Source organism: Limulus polyphemus, unplaced genomic scaffold, assembly GCF_000517525.1.
Source record: "Limulus polyphemus unplaced genomic scaffold, Limulus_polyphemus-2.1.2 Scaffold2252, whole genome shotgun sequence".
Taxonomy (NCBI): domain Eukaryota; kingdom Metazoa; phylum Arthropoda; class Merostomata; order Xiphosura; family Limulidae; genus Limulus; species Limulus polyphemus.
In genome coordinates, this window is record NW_013667862.1 from 113,619 (window position 1) to 138,071 (window position 24,453).

Sequence of the window (24,453 nt, forward strand, 5' to 3'; positions counted from 1 at the left end):
TAGATGTTGTAGATAAGAAATATATTGTTGTGACAGTGGAGGTTATGTGACGCTGGAAGCATGCACGCTGAAGTTTCTAGAAGGATCATGACTGTTCCTGGCAACTCTAGTCTTTTCTAGGCGCCCTCTATTTTAGTATATAAGCCCGGCAAATAAAGCGGTGATATAATTGCAGATATAGAGACAGATAATTGAGTCAAGCGAGCAGTAGTGACCGTAAGTAAAGTGCATGAATCATTGTGAATTATAGCGTGTGTTTAAGCTAAAGTGACTGTGGAAATTCTGTGTATTGCAAAGTTGTATTGAGAAAGAATAAACTAGTTTTATTTAAGAAAGGACTTGTATCTCAGAAAAAAAACTTTATGGGAAATTATCAAACAAGCAGATATGTAACAATATATTTTAAGAGACTATGGTATATAGTATTTGTGCACTACAAAACAATATCAATTCTCACTATAGCATGGTCTGCTACATTGGTCAATGTCTGGCTTTCAAAGGATAACACTTCAAACACTAGTTTTCAGGGGCATGATATTGGTTGAATGTTATGTTTTAATACAGTTATAATAATATCTATTCTAAATTTATCCATGTGGTCAAGAAATCTGTTAGGTCCATCTTATTTTAGCTGTCTTTGTTTCTCTGTCATTCTCTAGAAGATGGATAATACCTACTCTGCCACTAGGGAAGTATTGCTGTAGTACTACACACTGTGTAAAAATTTTGATAGCAGTGTCCTTCAATGGTAGAACAGGTGATGTTTAATAGTTATGACCTCACCAATGTTTAAATGAGGCTGAGCAGTCATATAGGTGGCACTAGTCACTCTGGATAAATATTAAATATATTTCTTACAAAGTATGAAACATTGGATTGAATCAGTCTGGTGTATGATCTTAAAGAGTAATTAGTCTGAAGAAAGATCCAGTAAAAGTGAAAGTCCAAAGTGTTTGTATTTATTGTTTTAATAAAGATTGTTCATTTCAGATTTTACTTTGTGTTTAGTCTCTTTATATTATTCTCATGCTTCAGTTATTTCAAGATTCAGTATTATTCTGTAATAACTATCCTGATCAAATATCTTGTTATTCTGTGGACCTATCCCATCGCTCTTATTGTTGTTGCTTGTTTTAGAGTAAAGCTACATTGGATTATCTGTTGTGTCCACCACAGGGAATCAAACCCCAAACTTTAGTGTTGTAAGTCTGTAAACTTGCTGCTGTCCTACTGGGGTACTCCACTGCTCTTAAGTAAAATCAGTTTGGCCTGAATATATCACACGAGACACTACATTATTATGCACTATATATACATGGTGTATATATATGTGTGCGCATGTGTAAGTATATGTAAACAATCAAAAACTGTTTAGTTGCTTCAAGTAGCTGCACACTAAAAGTTTATTGAGAATTTAAGTGTTCACTAGAATTTTATTACATGAATAATACTTGATAATACTGAAAAGAAGAAGACTAGTTCATATACACACAAAAATTAAGTTCTCTTGGAAAACAAAAACTAGCTGATATCATAAACATCTTCAAGCTACTTAAATTAGGCAGGACCACCACCCCATTTCTAAAATAAATGCAAAATTTATAATTTAGTAGATGAAAGTCATTGAGGACTGTACCTCACTGAATAGATAATTTATTAAGAATAACATTCATATTTTCATATAAAAAGCAAAACGAAATACAATCCAGGCCACCATGTGTTACACAACTAGATTTAAAACTAGTATATTTGGAAGAGTATCCATCTGACTACAGAATATTGCTCATAGCTATTTCAAAACTTTATAGAAACATGGATATTAAAAATATATGCTCAACAGTAACAATGACTCACTTAATAAACTACACAAATTAGCAGTCTTACTCGAGTAGATATTGTGCATGGAAGATACCAAGTTAAAAAGACAAGTTATGAACGGAAGTACTATTATGCAAAACTAAATATTTTAAAAAAGACAGTAATTTTCTGGCAAAGTCATCATGAGAATTATTTACTAAACTGCATACAAAGAGGAATGTGATTGATACCTGAACTACTTCTGAAAACAAATAACACCCCATAAGTCATAATAATAATAATAATAACCTTTATAAACAAGAATGAATTAGTTGTTTATTTTGTTGTAGAAGGCTAGCTCAAAAATATAAAAGAAAGCAAAAGGTTCTAAGCTTTGACAATTTGAAAAAAACATATGTGCATAACAACGTATGAGAATGATATTACAGATGTTAGAGAACCATATATGAAACTTGTATCATTATTCAAGTATGATTAAGATCAAAGCATGGTACACAATAAAATGAAAAGGAAGTGGCTCTTTTAAGGAATTCATGTCTGATATAAAAAAGCATTAATACTTGCCACTAATAGCTGAAAGAAAACCAGTTACTAATAAAACATTTTGGCAATAAAGTTAGAGAAAATAAAATGACCTTTACTCTGCAGATAAAAAAAAAACTATTATTTTCAGACAATGTTTTGTTCTTGCAGCTTCACCAGAGCTAGTACTACAAGAACTGTTTGTACTACTAATAAAACAAACACTGAATTCTATGCTACCAGCTCTCGAACAGCACAGCAATGATACAGTGGGATTATGGATATCATTGACAGCTAAATTAATCAGAAATCAATTTAAAGCAAAATGACTTGTAGAGTTGTGAATTTATAGATTATGTATATGTACTTCTACAACAATAGTAACTTTGGTGATCATGAATATGTATCAATTAATGAATATCTTTCTTTTGTCATTGCCAAAACTGGTAAAATCACAGGACAATGAAGTTATTGCAGAGCATTTTAAATATAAAAATGACCAAATCTTTCAAAAAACAAAATACAGCCTTATTGTCAACCTGCAAAGTAAAACTCAACTTGAATATGGAATTTTTTTATGACAGAAATTTTGATATGTTATATGAATCTTTAAAAACTAATACTAAATGCTTTTCAAGATCTAAATCATCTCTGTGGCTGTACTCAGAAAGTACAAAAGTTAGCACTAATTGAAAATTTAAATCTTTGCTTAGATATACTTTATAGTAGTTGCTATTGTTTCTTCTTACATTTTTGTCCATTATCAATGAATACCGTGTTTTATAGCACAATTGTCAGGGCTGGTGCTAGGGTATTTTGCACCCTAGGCAAGTTGTTTATTTTACGCCCTCCACCTCCTCACCTATTTTGCCCCATGGTTCTGTATCTCTCTCAAAAAGACATTATATAGTAATATTTTTTTTCAGCAAAATATTAATTCATTAAAAACACAAAAAAGTTGCAAACATAACTGCATACATCCTAATGCAAAACATACAATACATGTATAAGAAACAAAGATCAATAATCTGACGAATTTTTACAGCTTCATACTAAAGTTGCACTTTTTGTGCCTTTATCTCTGCAAATTGGTTAATCCTTGATGTCAAGTTTTTCAGTGATTTCTTGCTCTATAGACACAGTTGCTAATCCAACAAGCCTTTCTTCCATCATTGTGGATTGAAGGTAACTCTTTAACAATGTAAGCTTTGAACAACTTTGCTCACCACTTGCAACAGTAACAGGCAGAGTAAGAAGAATACAATGTGCAATAAATATATTGGGAACATTGTCAATGAGGCTATGTTCACAAATGAACTTCAGCATTGCTTGAGGTGGCAGAGATTCAGGTAGATGACGTGCAATTGCTTACATTTCACTGCACAAGTCAGCAGCATCAATATTGTTGCATCAGCGAGTCACATGACCACCGTGACGCAACGTTTCTAGAACTATCATGTACTTTGGCGAATGTTCAAGTTCTTACTAGAAATAGGGTACGCTGGAATATAAAAGAGGGGAATGTAATGTGTGGAGAGATAGTGAGTAATTGAACTGCAGTCACACGGTATTGTTGAAGTTAACGTTCGTTCGTTACAGTGTTGTTTTAGCGCGAGTATTGAGATTAAGTGTATCACAGAGTTATATTCGGAAAGAATAAACCAGTTTTATTAAGTAAAGACTTGTGTCGTCAAAGTTTCGTCGGAACGAAGTTACGGAAAAATCAATTAAGAAACGGAGACGTAACAATGTCTTTAGATTCACCATGCTTCAAAGCTGATTCTAGCTTTACACAGTGTTCCATCATTTCTATTTATGAAAACCAAACACAGAACTCAGCTGAAACATTTGTTAAAATCTGACTGGATTGTAACGTTAAGTACTGCAAAATAAAAGTCCACTTTGAATTTTTCTTTTGTGTCTTGAATGGCTGGTCTTCTACTTCATGTGAACAGGTTGGTCTTCTACTTCGTGTGAACAGGCTGGTCTTCTACTTCGTGTGAACAGGTTGGTCTTCTACTTCGTGTAAACAGATTGGTCTTCTGCTTCATGTGAACAGGTTGATCTTCTGCTTCATGTGAACAGACTGGTCTTCTGCTTCATGTGAACAGACTGGTCGTTTGTTTCATATGAACAGGCTGGTCTTTGTTTCATGTGAACAGGCTGGTCTTATGTTTCATGTGAACTGGCTGGTCTTCTGTTTCATGTGAACTGGCTGGTCTTCTGTTTCATGCGAACAGGCTGGTCTTCTGTTTCATGTGAACAGGCTGGTCTTCTGCTTCATGTGAACAGATTGGTCTTCTAGTTCATGCGAACAGGTTAGTCTTCTAGTTCATGTGAACAGGTTGGTCTTCTAGTTCATATGAACAGATTGGTCTTCTGCTTCATGTGAACATACTGGTCGTTTGTTTCATATGAACAGGCTGGTCGTTTGTTTCATATGAACAAGTTGGTCTTTTGTTTCATATGAGCAAGCTGGTCTTATATTTCATGTGAACTGGCTGGTCTTATGTTTCATGTGAACTGGCTGGTCTTATGTTTCATATGAACAGGCTGGTCTCTGTTTCATGTGAACAGGCTGGTCTTATGTTTCATGTGAACAGGCTGGTCTTCTACTTCATATGAACAGGCTGGTCAACTTCATATGAACAGACAACTGGAAATTGTGTTTTTCAAGCCAGCAGATTTTTGTGCCCCCAAGCTCCTTGCACCCCAGGCAAATGCTTAGTTCACCTAATGGTAGCACTGGCCCTGACAATTGTAAATAGTGATCATGTCTGATGCTCTTTAATTGTCAGTGATAATGGTGTATCCTCTAATAAAAAAAATATATAACTAGTAATAAAACCAAAATTCAGAATTAGTTTATTGATGATAGTAAAACACTTGATCATTTCAACAAACTAACAATTCAGTATATAGCTGCAGCAATTCCCTATATACATATCTGGTTATCATTGTATTGGAGCTGAGCTGAAAATCTGTAAGCCCGAAGCCATGAAGACAAGTTTGCCAGAGACATAGCTATCAAGCCTGCTCATCACTGATGGATTTCTGCCTTTCTAGACACTGAAGGAAATTTGTGACATCATTCAGAACACAAATCTTCAATGAGAGTTGTTGCCAAGATGACTCATCACCTACACTGTGGTGATATTCTTACAAATAAACAGACTGCCAAGAACTAGAAGTACCTGAGTTCCCAATGAAACTCTAATCTGTATGTAGACTGCCACCCTCCCATCAGCCAAGATTCCCTAACCTGTGATTTCTTAAGGGACATGGATGTTTCAATATCTACTCATGAAATCAAAGACACTCTGGAAAGAAGATTATCCCAAAACAATCTACAGCATCCAGATCAACGGAAAAGGTCACACCCTTTGTAAAGGTTGTAGGCTCTTCCTATAAAACCATAGACAAAATACTAACCCAAGATGAATTTTTTCTTTGGTTTCTTCCATTTTAGGTTGGAGAAACTTTACCCAAGATGCCAACCAGGTACTAGACGACTCCAGATAATGCTGCCAAAGCCTAAAGGATAATCACAAACACCAAGAAACTGCTCACATGCCAGACAGATCCACTAAAGCTCACAAACAGAAACAACAAAGAATACCCCCGACACTACAACTATAGCCCCACCACCGACTTTGATTAGCATACTCAGATAACAATAACAAAATGATGTCACAAACATACCTAGACAGAGCAACAAAACACCCCAGATAATGAAGAGGAATAGGAAGAAAGAGTGGACATTTTCTATTGGCAAGATTCTCCACCTGGATTCTCTCCCTGACACCTCAAGTTTCTCTTAACATTAGCCAAAACTGATGTTACCAAACAGCCAGCAACTCACCAGATGTCTACCTATGCTGAAGACAGCATTGTATTTCTTAATAAATGGCATGTCCTACCTCAGTGCAGATGACCCATCAGACAGAGTTAAACAGGTTTGTAAGTTGTAATTAACTAATGTTTGTTCTTTGTTTTCTTACCAGTCTAGGTACCAGTTCAGGCACTATCCAGATAGATTATTCGGTACTGGGGTAGTAAAAGTGGATTTTTCTCCATATACTTTGGTTTTCCTCCCACATCTAAATCTTTGGCATTGGATTTTATATCCCAGCATGACTTAGGAGTTATAGCTCCCCCTCACCCTGAAAGACCTTCTGTCTATTTTCAATTAACATGGATTTCGAAAACATCCTGCACGCCTGTAACAAGGCATTTCACTCCCCACCTTTTCCTCTGCTAAACAATAATGTTAATATTCATCACCTTTTTTTTTTGTCATGCAGCCAACCTTTATTTCTAACCATGGCTGGGATGAAAACACCCTTGACTGTTTTCCATGATTAGATTAGACTAGATATATAAAAACAATACCCTCCCAGTACATTCAGCCAACTTGGCTAATACAAAACCTTTCATGAGCAGGGCAAAGAGAAACAACAATTTCTGAGCACAGGTTTATAGTTTTTGAAGCCTGAAAGGTTTCAAACCAATACAGCTGCCAGGAATGATAATAAATAATTGTATTAATGTTAATAGCTGCATACGTTATGAGATAATGAACATTTAAAAACTATTTTCATAATCATGAGAAACAAAATCAATTCATTGTATAATCTCAAGATATCAGCTCAGTACCATCAGTGTTTAGACTATAAAAGTTCTGTATAACAATATGAACTATTTAAATAGAAATAAGCTGTTTCAAGCCAAATGATTCTCAGTCTGTCATGAATAGGAAAGGAGAAGCAAAGTATAAAAATACTATTAAGTACTACATATACAAGAAAGTTTTCCTAATATATCACCATTAGTGTTACCTTTTCATAAACCTCAGCTGTAAGTGCTGCCTTCACTTGTATGGCTGGCAAGCATGCATAAAAGATGAACATTGTGTACATCATACTTCCAACAAAGGTTGTAATAAAAAGCAGTATTCCATACAAAATTCATCTCCAAACTGGCTCATCACTGGATACAAAATCAATCAGTAAACTGTAAAGAGCACAGAAGAGGCAAATACTAATAATTTAATGTATGTGGCTGACATTTGAATAAAACATATATTTTCACTTCTTAAACTGCAATACTAAGCCTTATGAAACAGCTAAATATTGTTGATAGTTTACTCAAACTTCAACCAAATGTTGTCTGCTATATCACATAAAAACTACTTTTATTGTTTTGGAATCTAATTGATTGAAAGTTATAATTTTCATACATTGAAAATGTATTTCAGATAGGTACTTATCTTGTCTCACATAAATAGCTATTCTCGTTCAGTGCTGCCCTCTATACGAAAAAAAAGTTTTACACATGCCACAAGCCTTCTATCTCCCCTCCATTGGAACTGATTGATTCGAATGTGTCCCTCATGCAAATCATCATGTGTCAACCCTCCACCAACACGAGTGTGACATACTCTAATGATGCATGTGACTCCATTTATTCCATTCTACCGTTCTATAACTTTGAGTTTTGGCAGATGATGGAAGCACTGGTGTACCGTGGGGAGGAAGGGTGGGAAGTGTGAGAAGATGTAAGTACCTATTGGAAATACATTTTCATTGTAGTAAAAATATAACCTCAAATTCATGAGACTGGAGGGAATCTAGTATCCCCCGACTCATGAACAGGGCACATGTGAATATGATAATTGATAGATTGATCTGGGTACCTGACATCTGGTATGGAAAAGATGTCTACATAATATAAACCAGCTCACTCCAATATGAAATTGATCGGAACCACCCCAAGCACATTAACGTCCTCAGAATAAAACATCAAAGAATAGTGGAAGGGAAAGAACCGTAATAATTCACAATTACCTCCACCATGACCCATAACACTGATGGAGTATAAATGAGGGAAGATTATAGACATCTCTAATACATGTGTGAGGACTAATGTTGATTGGTTCTACTCTAAATCCAAAACCCACGCCACAGGGTACCAACTTTCATGTGGGGGTAGGATGAGGGATCACAATTGAAGGGGTGAACTGCAATTTTGATGGCTCATTCACATTTGTTTTATGTTTCATATTGGAGGATATCACATCATATACACCAGCAGAACACCACTGCCATACTCTCAACTGAATGGTTTCATTATCATTTCTATAATTTGTATGTATTTCAATAACCCATTCAGGAGGATGCCTCCATGGTCCACCACCCCAGTGGCTTGGAACTGGAAAGTGGTAAGGACTTTCCAACTCCACTGGAAGAAAAAGGGGGAAAACACAGTGAAGAGTCTGGAGGAACATCAACACCTGAGACAGTGGAATGGGTGACCACAAAATCCTATTTTTAAAAGCAGATCATACTGATTTATTCAATATGAGGCATGACAGCTATCCCCTTCTGCTTTACCCATGTAGTCCATGGGTAGATACAGTCCAGGACGGGCGAATTTATGAAGCAATTCTATTGTAAGGATAAACCTACAAGCGATCTTATGGAACACCCTATCTCTGTGTGAATTGCATGGCCATGGAATTATGACAGGCAAGTCAATATGGCTTGACAGTGCAGATTTGAACAGTTAAAGAATACCTGATCAGGCACCACTCGCCACAGAATGGAATTCAAACAATGAGCATTAAGAAAAGAGAAAAAGGGCCCCTAAAAAGTCTCACTGAATTCTGATATTCTAGAATGGCTACATGGGGAAGATGATAACCTGAAAAGGAAGAAACCGCAATCCAATGCAAATAGAGAGAGACAAATGTATCATGGGTAGTTCACATGCCTGATTGAAGAGTTAAAGAATACCTGGTCAGGCACCACTCGCCACAGAATGGAATTCAAACAATGAACATTAAGAAAAGGGAAAAGGGGCCCCTAAAAAGGAAAAAATAAGAAAAAATTAACTTACCCAGTCAAAGTCTCACTGAACTCTGATATTCTAGAATGGCTACATGGGGAAGATGATAACCTGAAAAGAAAGAAACTGCAATCCAATGCAAATAGAGAGAGACGGACGTATCATGGGTGGTCTACACGACTGATTGAAGATGCACCTCCAAAGGATGACAAAGATGATAGGCAAATGAAAAGGTAAAGTGGTCTTGAAGTAGGGGTGAAGACACTCAGAACAAAGCACAGGAGAAAAACAGTAAAAAGGAAGAGGCCAATCAAATGAAGAGCTGAACCCAATTGGTGAATGAAGAAGGAAAATAACATGAACAAAGGACAGCTGCCATGGAAGAAAGAGGCGGAAATGGACATCACTGAAGGAAGCCGTGCAGGCAATATAACAGAGAAGATCATGTACACAACATAGAAATCTATCCAAATCTGGAAGAGGATAAAGGTGTGAAACAGAAGGAAGAGAACACGATTAAATGGAGTATGTGAAACATCGATCACAAAGAAACAGACCACTGACACCCACAGGTAAATAGAAGAAGATAGGAAAAACATAAGGGAAAGTGAAACAAGGAGCTCTGGGAGAGTGGTTCAAATGTAGGCAAAGTGAGGCAGTGGAAGACCACATGAATATCCCCATCCAGAAGGTCATCCCACTGCAGCAGGCAACAGATCTGAAGTAACACATACATAGGTAAAGTTTAGTAGAGGTAAATACCTGTGGGATCTGGAAAAACAAAAGATGTGGGACAAGATTGCCCAAAAGTCCAAGACTGAGGAGACAGAAGCCCCCCACTCTAAAAGTCAAGAGAGGAAATCTGCATGACTAAGCACAGTGGGTTCATCAGGGGAAAAACTCTGAACCTAGAAACAAATGATGGGAAAATCCACTTGTGTTAAGAAACCTCCAAGTGGGAAGGGAGAATGAAACAAGCCAAAAAAAGAGATTAATCATTGGGAAAATCCAGTTCACCTCTCCAATGACCCGAGGAAAACCAGGTGTGAATATGGAGAACAGGAAGGTCTGGATGAAACACGGTGACTAAGGGTGGTAAAAAAGAGACGGAGATAGAAGAAAATGCAACAAAGGAAGAATTTGGAGGTGGAGAAGACAAGGAAACCCCAGCAGAGATGGCCAGGAAAGAGCTATCAGAAGGATTGAGCCCTCAACGTCAAGGAAGAACAAAAACAGGCAGAGAAGAAGAATGGGTGGATAGACAAATGTGTAGGTCCAATCCTGGCTAAAAAAATCAATAGCCAGTACAAGAACACAAGGAATTATAGACCAAAACCAAGGCAATTTGAGATTAAGAGACATAGCAAAAGCCTCAATGTGAGGATTACCCCACTGAAGTCAAAACCACTGGAAACAAAAGGATCAAGAGACCACTCTGTCGGATAAATCACAATATATATATATAGAAATCCTGAAAAGAAAGAGGCAGCAACCATACCTGGGACAAGGTTGCATCACGACCCAGAAAACCCCAACTACAATGAAACCACGTGTGTAAAGTGAGAGCTGAATATGACAAACGAAACAGCATTGAGATAATAAGGAATTGTAGAAAAACTGGAAATTGGATAAAATATAACATATCTGAGAAATCATGTTGAAAAACGCCATACTTGGCCTAGTCGATTCTACAGGAGGGGTAGGGAAAAACACGGCAAAAAAAGGCTATCAAATCTTCATTGGCCCGAACAGGAGGATTAGTGGGGCAAGTTCAGGAGAAGAAGGTTAACCCTTATAACGATCAATCCAATGATGGGTAACAGCAGAGATATCCAATAATGGGTCTCCCCACCTGCAGCCTGCGAAAATAGTGCTATAACTATAACACCCAAAGTGGGAACATGAACCTCTGAATCCCATTGTAGAAATACATATATCAAACAAAAGTGTTTGATGTAAACGATGCGAGTTTGAGAAATTATAAAGACTGGGAAATTAAGTCTTCAGTGTAAAGAAAAAATAATGAAGAAATTCCACTTCGTAAATTAAACAATGAAAATCACGATTCACATAAACAGCACCAAAAGAAAAAACATCTGAACACGAGTACTGCCTAACGAAAAGTGATAGTGTGGAAGAATGGAATCGTGGGAGTCACATGCATCATTAGAGTATGTTGCACTCATATTGGTGGAGGGTTGATGCATGAGGATTTGCATGAGAAATATGTTAGAATTAATCAATTCCAATGGAGGGGGAGATAAAAGGTTTGTGGCATGCATTAAAAAATGCATATAGAGGGCGGCACTGAACGAGAATAGCTATTTATGTAAGAGGAGGTAATCTAGCGAATTGGAATTTGAGTATAAACTTGTATGTCTATGAATTTGGTTTTTAACAAACTGTCTTTGTTCTCAATTCCAAGGATTATCATTTTGTAAACATAAAAATGTTACAATGTTTTGTTTAGTATATTTGATTAGAAGTATATTTTGTATAAGTATCCCTTTTATTCTTACTGATGACAAAAAGAGGAAATGGTTGTTGTAAGCATTGCCCATGTTTGTTCTTTGATAAGTTTGTTTATTTGAATTTATTCACAAAGCTACATTATGGGCTATCTGTGCTCTGCCCACCACGGGTATCAAAACCCGATTTCTAGTATTGTAAGTCCACAGACATACCACTGTGCCACTACGGGCTCTTTGTTTGTTTGTTTTGTTTTGGAATTCATGCACAAAGCTATACAATGGGCTATCTGTGCTCTGCCCACCATGGGTATCGAAACCCGGTTTCTAGCATTGTAAGTCCGCAGACATACTGCTGTGCCACTGGGGGTGGGGGGTTCTTTGATAAGTGTAAACAAAAAAGTTAATAGCATTGGTAAATAGTTCCATCTTCCTGATACACACACAGATTTTGTACAAGCCTACAACATACAAAATATAGTATGTTTATGAGAGTGAAACTGCCTACAATATAAGTCAGCTGTACAATAAAAAAATTACATAATGTCTATATATTAATGCAATATAATTACTTACAAATGACACTAAGTATAACAGTAATATATACATTGTATCTATTAATATGTCAAAAAATAAGAAAGAAATGTATGAAAAAATTTGCTACTTTTGATTCCAAAGGTATTTGTATTAAAATGTTTTTGTGTGGTATGTGTAGAATTCAGAATATAAAGTAAAGAAAAACTACAGTGCTGCACACTATAAGTACATTACTACCTCACTGTGGTATAAAAACTCAAATCTTAAACATCATGGCTATATAATATAATAACATCATTAAATACTTTTAGCTTTTTTTATTATTAACGCTACATAATATATTTAAATTGTGTATTCATTTCTAGACTATGTAGGCCAAGCTATGATTTTGAGTGTTCCATTGTCCACTTTTTTTTTCCTTCAAGTATTGTTTCACCACATTTGCTGGAGGCTTATAACTGTATATTGATGGATGATGAATCCCTGTCCATCAGTATTTTCCTGAGGGAATGACACAGTAGATATCCTGAGAAAATGTTGGATAAGAATCTGACTGCACCCATTGCTATGAATTTTGTGTAGATCTTCAACATTATTTATTGAGATGCAGCTCACACTTGTATTTGTCTCCCAGAATGTTTCACTGTAGATGTTTATATTGACATGATCCTTTTCTCTTTTCTGACAAAGAACAAACTATTATTGATAATTTCCCAACAATTCTAACCTGTTTAACCCATTATTTAAAGTTTGATGTTTATCTACTATGCACAATGATTTTTGAGAAGCTACACATTCATTGAGGCCATTTTGTACTAATGTGTACCTTACTGTTCTAGAGGTAACATTCATACCTGTACTTACATTTAGGTTATTAGCAAGGTCTCTAATGGATTGCCATTCATCACATCAAGCCATACCAATTTTAAGAGAGTTTGGGCTTTTTACCTCAACTACTTCTATTATTAATAGCACTAATTTTGAACAACTGTTTAGAGTTTCCATACACCTCCTACTAAAACATGAAATGTCCAATCTGTTGCATGGAGTGGACTTCACCAACCAAAACTTTGATCTGATAACATTTTCCTAAACTGAAAATGCATTTCTGATAGATACTTATCTTTCTCATAAAAAGCTATTCTTGACTTATACTGCCCTCTATCAATGCAAAATTTCACTCGCCACTAGTCTTGATAGTCCTACTTACCCATAAGTATGTTAACATGAGATATATGCATACTAACATGCAAATGATTATGCAGCAACTCTCCACCAATAGGAGTGCAACACTACCCCTATCATAACTAGCGCCTTCTCTAATCTTGTAGTTATTAACCACTTTGTTATTGGTCAGATCAAACCAAACCACACTGAAAGTGAGGAGGACAGGTGGAAAATGCGAGAGGAGATAAGTATCTATCAGAAATAAATTTTCAGATTTAGAAAATGTTAACTTTTGATATGATATCTTACTTCCTCTCACAAAATGCTAGAATCCCACATTGAACAGGTGGAGGGCTGGTGATAAGGTGATTCCTCTTTAGAAGCACCCAACAGAAAACCATCGGGTGTGAGAATAAACTACAAATACACACCCGTAGGAAACCACACCAATTCTGAGCCAAGTTACTCTTTGCATGACAGTAATGTGTTGCCAAAAGGGTGGAAACAAGGGATGAAAAACTACAGAAATAAATGGACCTCTAGACATGGAGTGACTAGAACATGACAGATTGTAAATGGAAGTTTGACCTCAACCAATACCTGGTGACATCTGGAATTGTACATCAGGTCCGAGGTCGGAAGAGGATCCTCTACCTTTCACCTCAAAAACGGGTACCGACAAGGAAGAGGAGCTTCCATACCAAAAACCCACTGCTGCATACATGCACCTCCAACACAACTAACACCAGCTCTACTGGAAACTGACATCCGGCAGACAGTAGGAAGATGAATAGTCCAGTTTGGTGTTCTGTGTTCATCTCCCATCCAAACCCTGATGGCATTGGGAATTTTTGTAGTCTCTGGTAGGAGGAGGGTATCCAACCACACACATGCAGGAAGACATGTGTCTCATCCAGCTGCAACTGACACTAGATCCACTAAGAACCAACATCTAGCAGACGGTAGGAAGAGGGACTGCTGTGTGGGCAAAACCAGTCCAAAACCTGGCAGCATTGGAAATTTATCATCCAGTCTCTGGTAGGTAACCATACAAACACATGTAAGGACTTATATGGCTAGTGTGGCTCCAACCAACACCAGATACACTGGGAACTGGCATCTGGTAGGAAGGAGGGTACCTCAGCTGGAGGGGCAAAATATAATATATGGAGGAGTGCTACATCCATCACCTGGTGGCATCTGGAATGGAACATCAGGTCAATGGTAGGAAGGGCATCACACCATCTATGCTGGCAGAATGCCACAGCCCTACTCTCAACTGAGTGGTATTCTGTACACTCAGGAGGACAGGCTTCCATGGTCCATCACCCCAGTGGCTAGGAATTTCTTAGTGGCAAAGACTCCCATCCTTACTACAAGAAGGAGGTAAAAGTGCATTGGTGAGTCAGGAGGACTGCAGCACCAGAGACAGTGCAATGGGTGACCTTAATATCCTATTTTGAAAAGCAGGGCGGTCACATTGACAGAGCTGATCAACCAACAACTGGCATTGTCTGGAATTGTACATCATGTCTGAGGTAGGCAGAGCCTCAAATGCCATGGATCATCAGAGATGGGCAGTAATCTCTGTCTGCTTTACTCTTGCTAGTCCATGAGTCTACAGTCCAGTACAAACATATTCATGAAGCAAAAGACCATGAGGTATACATACTAGCTGTCTTGCAGAACACCCCATCTCAAGAGTGGGCATAATATAACCTGGTTATTATGATATAACATTGTATTTCGAAAAACATAGAGATCACACCAACGAAATTTATCAACCAACACTTGGCAGCATCTGGAATGTTATATGAGGTCCGAGGTAGGAAGATGCTTAATGCCATGGATAGGATAATTTGATATGCCATATTAGCACTGATCTTAACGTGTGGATTTAAGACTAAGTATAACTGGTTAAGCAACACTCACAAGAGAGTGGGATCCAAATATGCAAGAAAGGCCCCTGCAAAAAAAAATAAATGGAGTACTTACCACTACAGAGAAACAGAAGATAAAAAGATGTAAAACTATGTGGAATGGTCCATATACCAGCACTGATAATGTCCTCTAAGAGAAGTCAGAAATATGCAGCCAGGGACATGGTATGGTGACAGAGATCTGATGGGAAGAAACATAAAAAAGACAACAATCATCAGGAAAAATATGCCAGGTGAATCAACTGGTGAATTGAACCCATAATGGTAATGAGAGAAAGGTCACGGGAGAGTTGAGGATCCCAAGGAATAAGCAAATGGAAAAGGGAACCATGGAAGGGAGTAGTGCATGTCATATACAATTAGAGAGTTCAGACTGTACAATGGAGTCAGTAAGAATCAGAACAATCATAGAGATGGGATATGGAAATGGGTGTGAATGCAAAATTTCCCTCTCGAGCAGCCAAAGTTGTGGGAATAAAGGAATGATCAAGAAAGAAGAACTAGTAAACAAAATGCAGCAGACATCAATCCCAAACACGTCAAATTGACGATGCCAACATAAGTAGGAAAAAGGGACTTTAATGAATGGCAATACAATAAAAATTGTTTGTTATGTTTGTTTGTTATGAATTTCGTGCAAAGCTACACGAGGGCTATCTGCGCTAGCCATCCCTAATTTAGCAGTGTAAGACTAGAGGGAAAGCAGCTAGTCATCACCACCCACCGCCAACTCTTGGGCTACTCTTTTACCAAAGAATAGTGGGATTGACTGTCACATTATAACACCCCCACAGCTGAAAGGGCGAGCATGTTTGGTGTGATGGAGATTCGAACCTGCGACTTGCAGATTGTGAGTTGAGTGCCCTAACCACCTGGCCATGCCAGGCCCAATATAATGAAAATGAAGACAAAGATTCAAATGGAGGATGGATAATGTGGAAGGAACAAAACAATATGGACAAGACTGGTGACTGTAAAACATATTTGGTAAACCAAAACATGGCTGATAAAGCCTTCCAATAGCCAATAACAGAGGAAATCCAAAATCCCCTATCAAAAAGGACGTTATGTGAGGAACCATAGGACAGGAAGGATGATAACCACATCGAACAGACCAACAGTGGTATGTCTACCAATTACGGTAGTAAACTGCCATGCAAAAAAGATGGAAAGATGAACAGGATGGGAAATAAAGGAAGCCACACATTGCAAAAATCTGGACCTTCTGGCAAGGGCCCAGAAAAAAGCCACTTGTGAAGGAGTACGGGAATGTACAAATGATGCATGCCTGATTGGGCCTGATGTAAGAGTGTTGGAGGTACAAGAAAAAACAGGGAGCAAAATCAAAAACTGGTGCAGCAGTGGAAGCCATGTTTAAGTCAACCAATACAGAGCCACTTACAGAACATGAAACAGAGTGGTCTGAATTATGGCAAGGACAAGAAGAATATGCATATAGATACCAACCTGTCCAATCCTGAATGAGAGGACCTACTGCCCCTGCTAAAAGATGAGGAACTTAAAACCAACATTGGGGAAGTTGTGTATTGAGATTAGTGGCAAAAATATCTATATCTGAGACACCCCACTGAGCCCAAAATCCCCTAAAAATGTGTGGATCCAAAGACTACTCCATAAGTAGAATCTTGTCAGGACAAGATAACTGATCCATGACAAGATACAGGGCACCCACAATATGACATATCTACAAAGTGGTGTGATGGCTGTGGGCCTAATATAGGAGTTCCAGTGTTGGAAAACAGAGGTCTTTCGACCACATACCCCTATCTTGATAATGACTGAGATGACCATAGTATTGACAGAGTGTACCCCCTCACCAACCAGCCTGGAAGAGTCTGCAGAAAGTGAAGTAAAGCTTGACAAACAACAATAAGTTCCATGAGATTGATATGGAGGGAAGACTTAGAGAGAATCTATCTCCCTGAAAAATCCTGAGTGTTGAGATATGCTGCCCCCTTAAAGAAAGAGAAGCATCAGTAAAAGGTGACATTCTGCATCAGGAGAAGAAGGAGAAACACCCATTGTAGTGTGGTCCTGATCCAACCACCAGGCAAATTTGGTCTGTAAGGAAGGGGGAAGAGTGAGAGAGGCATCTAAGAGATCTTGAACAAGGCCCCTTTGGATTATCAATATCCACTGAAGATGAATTATTTAGGCATGACCAAGAGAAATGAGTGCTTCTAGAGAAGCTCAAACGAGAGAGAACCTTTCACACAGGAGGAGATGGAGAGGATGAGACACTGCGTATGAGATATTCCATAGCTCTCAACAGAAGAGGTGAAGGTTGGATCCAACTGATGAGGGGATTGAAAAACAAATATTGTGTGATTGTGAGGAAAGACGTCTCCTCTTTGAGAAGCCAAAAATAAACTGAGTATGTAGGACAGAGTCGTTTTGTGAAGAGGCAAGAAGAAGCCAGTCTTGCTTATGATGGTGGAAACAAAGACCCCTGGAATGAAGCAGGTGGGCAAAAGCCCAGACTACTCAACAAGTCTGAATGGAAGTGCCCAAAGCTGAAACACACACCCTTGATGAACAAAGTAAATATACTGTCTGGATGCAGGAGAGATGGGGATATGCATCCGACAAATATATCTTCATCATCCACAAACCTGGAGTGAAAGCCCAAAGAAGAGCTAAGTACAACTCCAAGGTGCAGTTAGTAAATGCTAAGAAGTGGTTCAGAAACGATAAATCGATGACTGGGTGCCAATCCCATCTTTTTTGGGAAGAACAAACAGACGAATAGGATCTCCACATTCAATGGCACCTTTGTGAAGTAAGTCCACAACTACATCCAAAAGATGCCGATAAAAAACAGGAACCCTAAGAGGAAGGAAGAAAACGGGATTATGAGACACTGGGAGAGGTGAATGGATTGGTAGGCCAGATCTTTTGAGATGACTTTTAGAATCCGTGGATCTACAGCAAAGGACCTCCAAACTTGGCCAAAGTGAAGGAGTCTGGCCCTCGCTGTCCCTAACCCAACAACATAGTCATTGATGTGGAAGGAGAAGAAAGAAACAGGGACTGAAACACATCTGTTGAATAAACAAGAGGCTAAGGAGAATAGGGAGCTATGCAGATGGGCTGACTCAACTCTCGTCTCCAACAAATAGAGAATACCCCCAAACACCTCTTGATGCAAAAAAGGTGCCATGTGCAAGTCACCCAGGAAAACAAACCCAAGATAAAATTGCACCCCTGTCTAGAAGATCTCAACAACAGAGTAGCCACATCTGTAATGCCAGGGCCAAAGATGAAAGGCATGCCATGGTAGCAAAAAGGTGAAGGGAGGATAAGGAATATAGAAGGGTAGTCGGGGTAAGATAAGTACGAGAAAACTGTGATTGGAAAAAAACTAATAAAGTATTGGAGTTCGATCCCCCCATAGGGATAAGCGACTCCAAAGGCTGCAAATCTAAACAAGGGAAGTCAGAACAATGACAAGCAAAAGCATGATATCATCCATAGTATGTGGGGGTTGAGGCATAATGCCCCCGAATGCAGTTGCTTCCCAAAACGACTTACATGAACCACAATATCCGTGGAAGGAGGAAATACTAAATATTGACCCAAAGGCTAGTCCCCGAGAATGGCAAGGGTGGAACCATAAGAAACAGGAGAAAGGACAGAACATATCTCATTAATCAATTCCACAAAAGGTGAAGGATGTCTGGGCAACTCCCCCAAAATGACACAGGAGTGCATATTCAGAAAGGGGAAAAAAACCTGTCTAAATCTGATTCTTCCAATCAATCAAACCCTGAGCAAGTATAATAGGATCATCATCAGTGTGTTATGAATGTTGCATAAAAGCAGTCAATTTTCAACACTCCAAAGCCATCACTTCATGAGCTGATAGTCATGGTTCTGACCTCGTGGATGTGGTCGGTAAATCTGCTGCAGCAGTAACTGTAACTGTGAACATCTGAAACTGCAAGTGCATAGTTTAGAAAGTGAAGTAGGAGGGAAGAGAAATAATAATAGTTCTTAACTCTCCAGATAGAACAAAAACATTATTTAACATAGTTTTAACCATGCCAGTTTGTTATTCAATACACCTATCTCCCAATACACTGATCAAAATGTGTATTAGATGGTTTCTTTTATATGTAAGAAAAAAAATTCAAATTGCAAGATGTTTACTCAACTTGAAATAAAAACATCACGAATACCTATAAGAATTCATGTAAAAATTATGTACAATTTAGAAGAACATACTCTTAAGACAAGTATAATCTATATAATAACTAATTAATGAAAAATACAATTACAGATATATAAAAAACAAAATGTAAAAGAAAAAAAATATTTACAAAACCTGTGGCGTTGTAAAGTAAAACTCACTATTTCCAGAGCAATGGGATAGGTTCTCTGAATAATACATTTGATAAGATACGTATTACAGAGTAATACTGAGTTTCTTTGAAAAATTATAGTTTGAGAAATGAAATAAAGAGACTGAACACACTGTAAAATACAAAATTATAATCTTTATCATAACAGAAAACATAACCACAGTGCATGTACTTGCTTAAACAAAGGATTGTTGCTTTACTGCATTAGAACTGAGAACTCTCTCTTCAGTCTGTACTTGATGATAACTTCTACCAGACTGTGTAAATCTAAAATTCCTTCCATAATGGGCAATGTCAAATATACCTAGAAGGACTTTTGCTACCAACATGACTAATCATCCTCATTCAAATATAAGAGAGGTTGTAACCTCGAGATTGCACCTGATCTACCACTGATGGACATTAGTGTCTATGTTCTTGCACAACATGCAGCATTATAGCCATACACTAAATGGATAGAGCAGGTGTAACTTTCAGTAAATGACAAAGAACAAAGGCAGCTAAACAAATGAACTTAATGACTTTCTTGACCATATACTGAATGAAAACTACAAGTACCCAAAATAAATGACTAATTTCAATAATAAAATATTAAGATAAGAAGGTAGAAAATGCATGGTATGTATATATACCACAAACTAAATGTGGATGATGGAAATGATGAACATAAATCAGGTTTCCAACAGGTCTGAAACACTCTTCAAGAAAACTGAAAAATTTAAACTACATAGTTCAATCATAATTTTGGAAAAAACAAACAAACAAACAAGTCTTATTTAAAAACAAAGATGTTTTATACTGAGTACAGAGGGATTTGACTGATAGCACGATTCAAGCTTATTTTCTAGCTTAATGATAAATAAATCAATACTGAGTCACTGATACTACTTGTATGTTAATTACTTAAAATCACTATCTGAGCTGTAATATCTGATGCATCTATCTTATGAGGTTCGTCACTTACCAGGTAATACTGCCTTTATGACCAAATTATAGTGTATATATCATAAAGTAGATTCAATAGCTGATATATTTATTAGCATGTCTTACAGTGTATATATGATCAACAACTGTTAACCATGAAATAAGATGACTGTTGAGTTCATAAACTGGTTTCTTTTTAATAAAAACAATATTATTTTTCAGCTAATGGACATTACAAACTTTACAAGAAGTAGAAATAAAGTTTCCATGATGACATCATAGCAGTCACATATACATGAGATTAATTGCACTTTAGAAGAATGAGTTGTAACGCAGTCGATTGTCACCACAGATACAAGCCATTGTAATGAAGTTGTGCTTATCTCCTAATACCATTAAAAATATAATAAATGGGAATGTGAAGTTGACAAAAGCTCATATGCCTCCAGCTACACTTCAAAATCAGTAACTGGTATTTTCAGGTTAAATTGATTTCTCTTAGAGCAACAAAATAAGTCCACAGAATAACAGAAGTTACAACCAAGGTATTTACTACAAAGTAATTCTGAATCCCCTAAGTAGCTGAGTTTCTGAGAAATAAATAGAGACAATTGTTCAAAAACACAATTAACAATTTTTATTTAAACACAAACGTGATATGTGTACTTGCTTATGGACAACTGACAGTCACTTTTACAGGAGAATTAGATTGATCACACTGGTATTACTCACTCAAGACTGATTGATTGACTCTTTCTAAGTCATGCACCAGACTTACTAAGCCTTATGTTACTTTGATAATGTCAGATTTACCCAGAGTGACTAGCACTGCCCACATGATTACATAGTCATTCCCATTAGAAAATAAAGGAGGTTGTAATATCAAGATCATATTGGAGAAAACCTCTGTACACATTCATAGATAAGATGCAGTTTTGTAGCTATATCTCCCACAGTGAGATCAGGTATTATCCCATTGGAACAGCACAGAACAATAAGTAGATAGAGTAATAGAAACTTAACAACTTGCTTGACCACGTGTTATGTGAAAAGTGCAGATACACCTAAATAACTGAAAAGTTTTAAAAATCCTACATTAAATTAAGGAGGTAAAAATGCAAGGTATGCTTGCATACCAGAAATATGACTAAAGAAAGTGGAATCATAAAATATTTGACTATATACCTGTGTGTTGTGAAGTCTCCTGATGAGCCTAAATAGTCTTTATTTTCCCTTTAGTCTACTTAAACATTGTTTGGGAAGCTGATGTCCAGGTAAAGTAGAAAGTCTGTGAAAATGTGATCTATGATTGACTACAATATCTTTTGCAGAAACTTGTTCCTATGGAAATTGCAATGTCTGCCAATAGTGCATGCTCATGGTCATCAAAGTGAGCATGATTGACAATAGAAAAGGTAGTTATGTAGCACAGAACCTAAAACATCATTCTTATTAAGTGCAACTAATCCTTAGTACTCTTCCCATTTTATTATGTCTTATGACCAAATGATAAATACACTGAAAGTAACAAATCTATGGATTAAAATTACCTTTTGATAAATGACAGCAATAAGTGCTGCTTTCACTTGAATGGCAGCAGTACATACATAGAACGCAAATTGTGAAAAGGACAAACTTCCAAAAAAGGCTATGACAAACAGCAACACTGCATATAAAAATCCTCTCCAAACTGGTTCATCACTGGACACATAGTCAATCAGCAAGCTGAAAATTATTAAATTTATTATTTTCCAACAGGCCCATCTCTATGCATTACTAGCACATACAACTTACTGGCTTTGTAAGGAATGTTTTTAGTTAGGTTTTATAAGTAATGTTGCAAGCTGCAGTTGGTTATTTAATTTAGGGTTAGTACAGAATAACTTACTTTGTGTAATAATGCTAAATACTAGTAGAAAAATTTGAAAAAATTATGTAAGATAGTATTGTGGTACTCCTGATTTAGAGGAATTATGGTACAAAAGTAAACTACTTTTGCATATAAAGAGGATGGAATATTAATGGCTGGATAGAAAGTTAATGTGAGAACAAGAGTGGAAGAGTATGCCTGCTTATTTGTTGTTAAGAACAAAGCTACATGATGGGTTAACTGTGCTATGCCATGCTTACCAAGAGGTTTCATGTTTCATGCCCAGTTACTATTAAAAACAAATGTGGGGCCATGTTATAATAATAACAATCAAAACCCATTATTCAAACTGACAAGAGTGGCCCATGAGTTATTGGTGAGTGGTGCTGCCCTCCTACTAGCCTATTACTTCAAAATTAGGGACATCTAGTGTAGATTGCCCTTGAATAGCATTACATAAAATTCACCAAAACAAACAAAGAACTCTTTAGTAGTCAAGTTAGAAAAAAATAATTCAGGCTGCAGTTTATCACATGACTTCAACTGGATTTAGAGAGCTCTAGAACATAAGAGGTTGTGAATTTTGTAAATAAGAAACAAACTATGGGAGAGTATGCTACATTGTATTTGCATACTCAATACATCTCTTATTTGTTTTCTGATTGGCCTACTGTAAGTTAACATTTTTTTACTCTGAAAATATATTTCTAATAGATACTTACCTTGATCTCGGTCTGCCCTCTAAACATTGCTAAAAACATTTTGCTACAGTGCACCAGTGTTTATACTGCATCAGTTTTGCACCATTTCAGAACATATGCTGATCATGTAACTACTCTCCACCAATCGTCCTGCACCATTTATACTGGCACAGTTAGCTCCCTCTACTATTCTAGAACAATTCTCACTTTCAATAATTGGCAGGCACAAACCAGAAACACTGGCATACCAGTGGGAAGGAAGGGTGGGAAGTGGGTGAGAGGAGGTAAGTACCTATCGGAAATACCTTCTCAGTGTAAGAAAATGTTAACTTCTGAAATGGTCTTACCTCCTCTCACCCATAGCTAGAATCCCATATTGCTCAGGTGGAAGGGCCAGTGAAGGTGCATCAATCTCAAATCAAGCAAAAAGAGACCACACTGAAAAAACGAGTGTGCTGGAATATGAAAAGAAAGCACACCAGTGGGGTACAGCATTACTTCTGGAACAGGTATACTCTTTGCCCAGCAATTAATACAGTAACACAATTTGAGCAAAACTGAATGGTAAGGTACAACTGAAATCAATAAAGAGATGTAAAGCACGGAATTAGTGTAGGAAGTATTGGATAACTATGACATGAATCAGTATGGTGTTGACTAACATGGAAAGGCTCATGTGTATGCAACCACTTTCCCTATATGTATGTGCCAAGGGAAGTGTTGTAGGTTACATCGGATTACACCAAGTATCATCCATCTAGGATAAACATCTACTGGAAATGCCTTGTATAAGATATAGCAATCAACAAGTGCAGTCTGCCTGGACAAAAACCTCCAGAATAAGAACCTTGGATACATAGGATTATGAAGGATAAAAATTACTGTTATGAGTGCGATCGTGAGGGTCATCATAACTAGCCCTCTGTGCACATCTACATCATAATGAACCATCATAAGAAACAAGACATAGTACTGAACATAGTGATAGTGAGTCATAGTATGGTGCCAGTAAATGTGCTAGAGAGAAAAGCGATATAACAATACATGGCTAAAGCTTAAGGGCCAGGAAATGTTTTTGAAAAGGCCAAGTGTGGTCTGCTTGGGCAAAAAACATCCAGGGGAAGAGCCTTGAGATACAATGGATTATCCCAAGTGTGGTCCATCTAGGCAAAAACATCCAGTGGAAGCACCTTGCATAATAATTTGAGGTCAACAAGTGTGATTTTCCCTGGCATAAAACATCCAGGGGAAGTGCTTGGATACAAAGGATTAGGCCAA

The 24,453-nt window shown here is 37.3% G+C and overlaps 1 protein-coding gene across 1 annotated transcript in view; it reads right to left on the bottom strand.

The window, feature by feature from the left end:
- LOC106466418 (multidrug resistance-associated protein 1-like) overlaps positions 1-24,453 on the bottom strand; it is a 157,213-nt gene that overhangs the window by 79,019 nt on the left and 53,741 nt on the right. Inside the window, exon 9 of the mRNA XM_022394417.1 lies at positions 22,155-22,329. Within this exon, the coding sequence (XP_022250125.1) occupies positions 22,155-22,329 (175 nt within the window). The remainder of the gene's footprint in view (positions 1-22,154; positions 22,330-24,453) is intronic.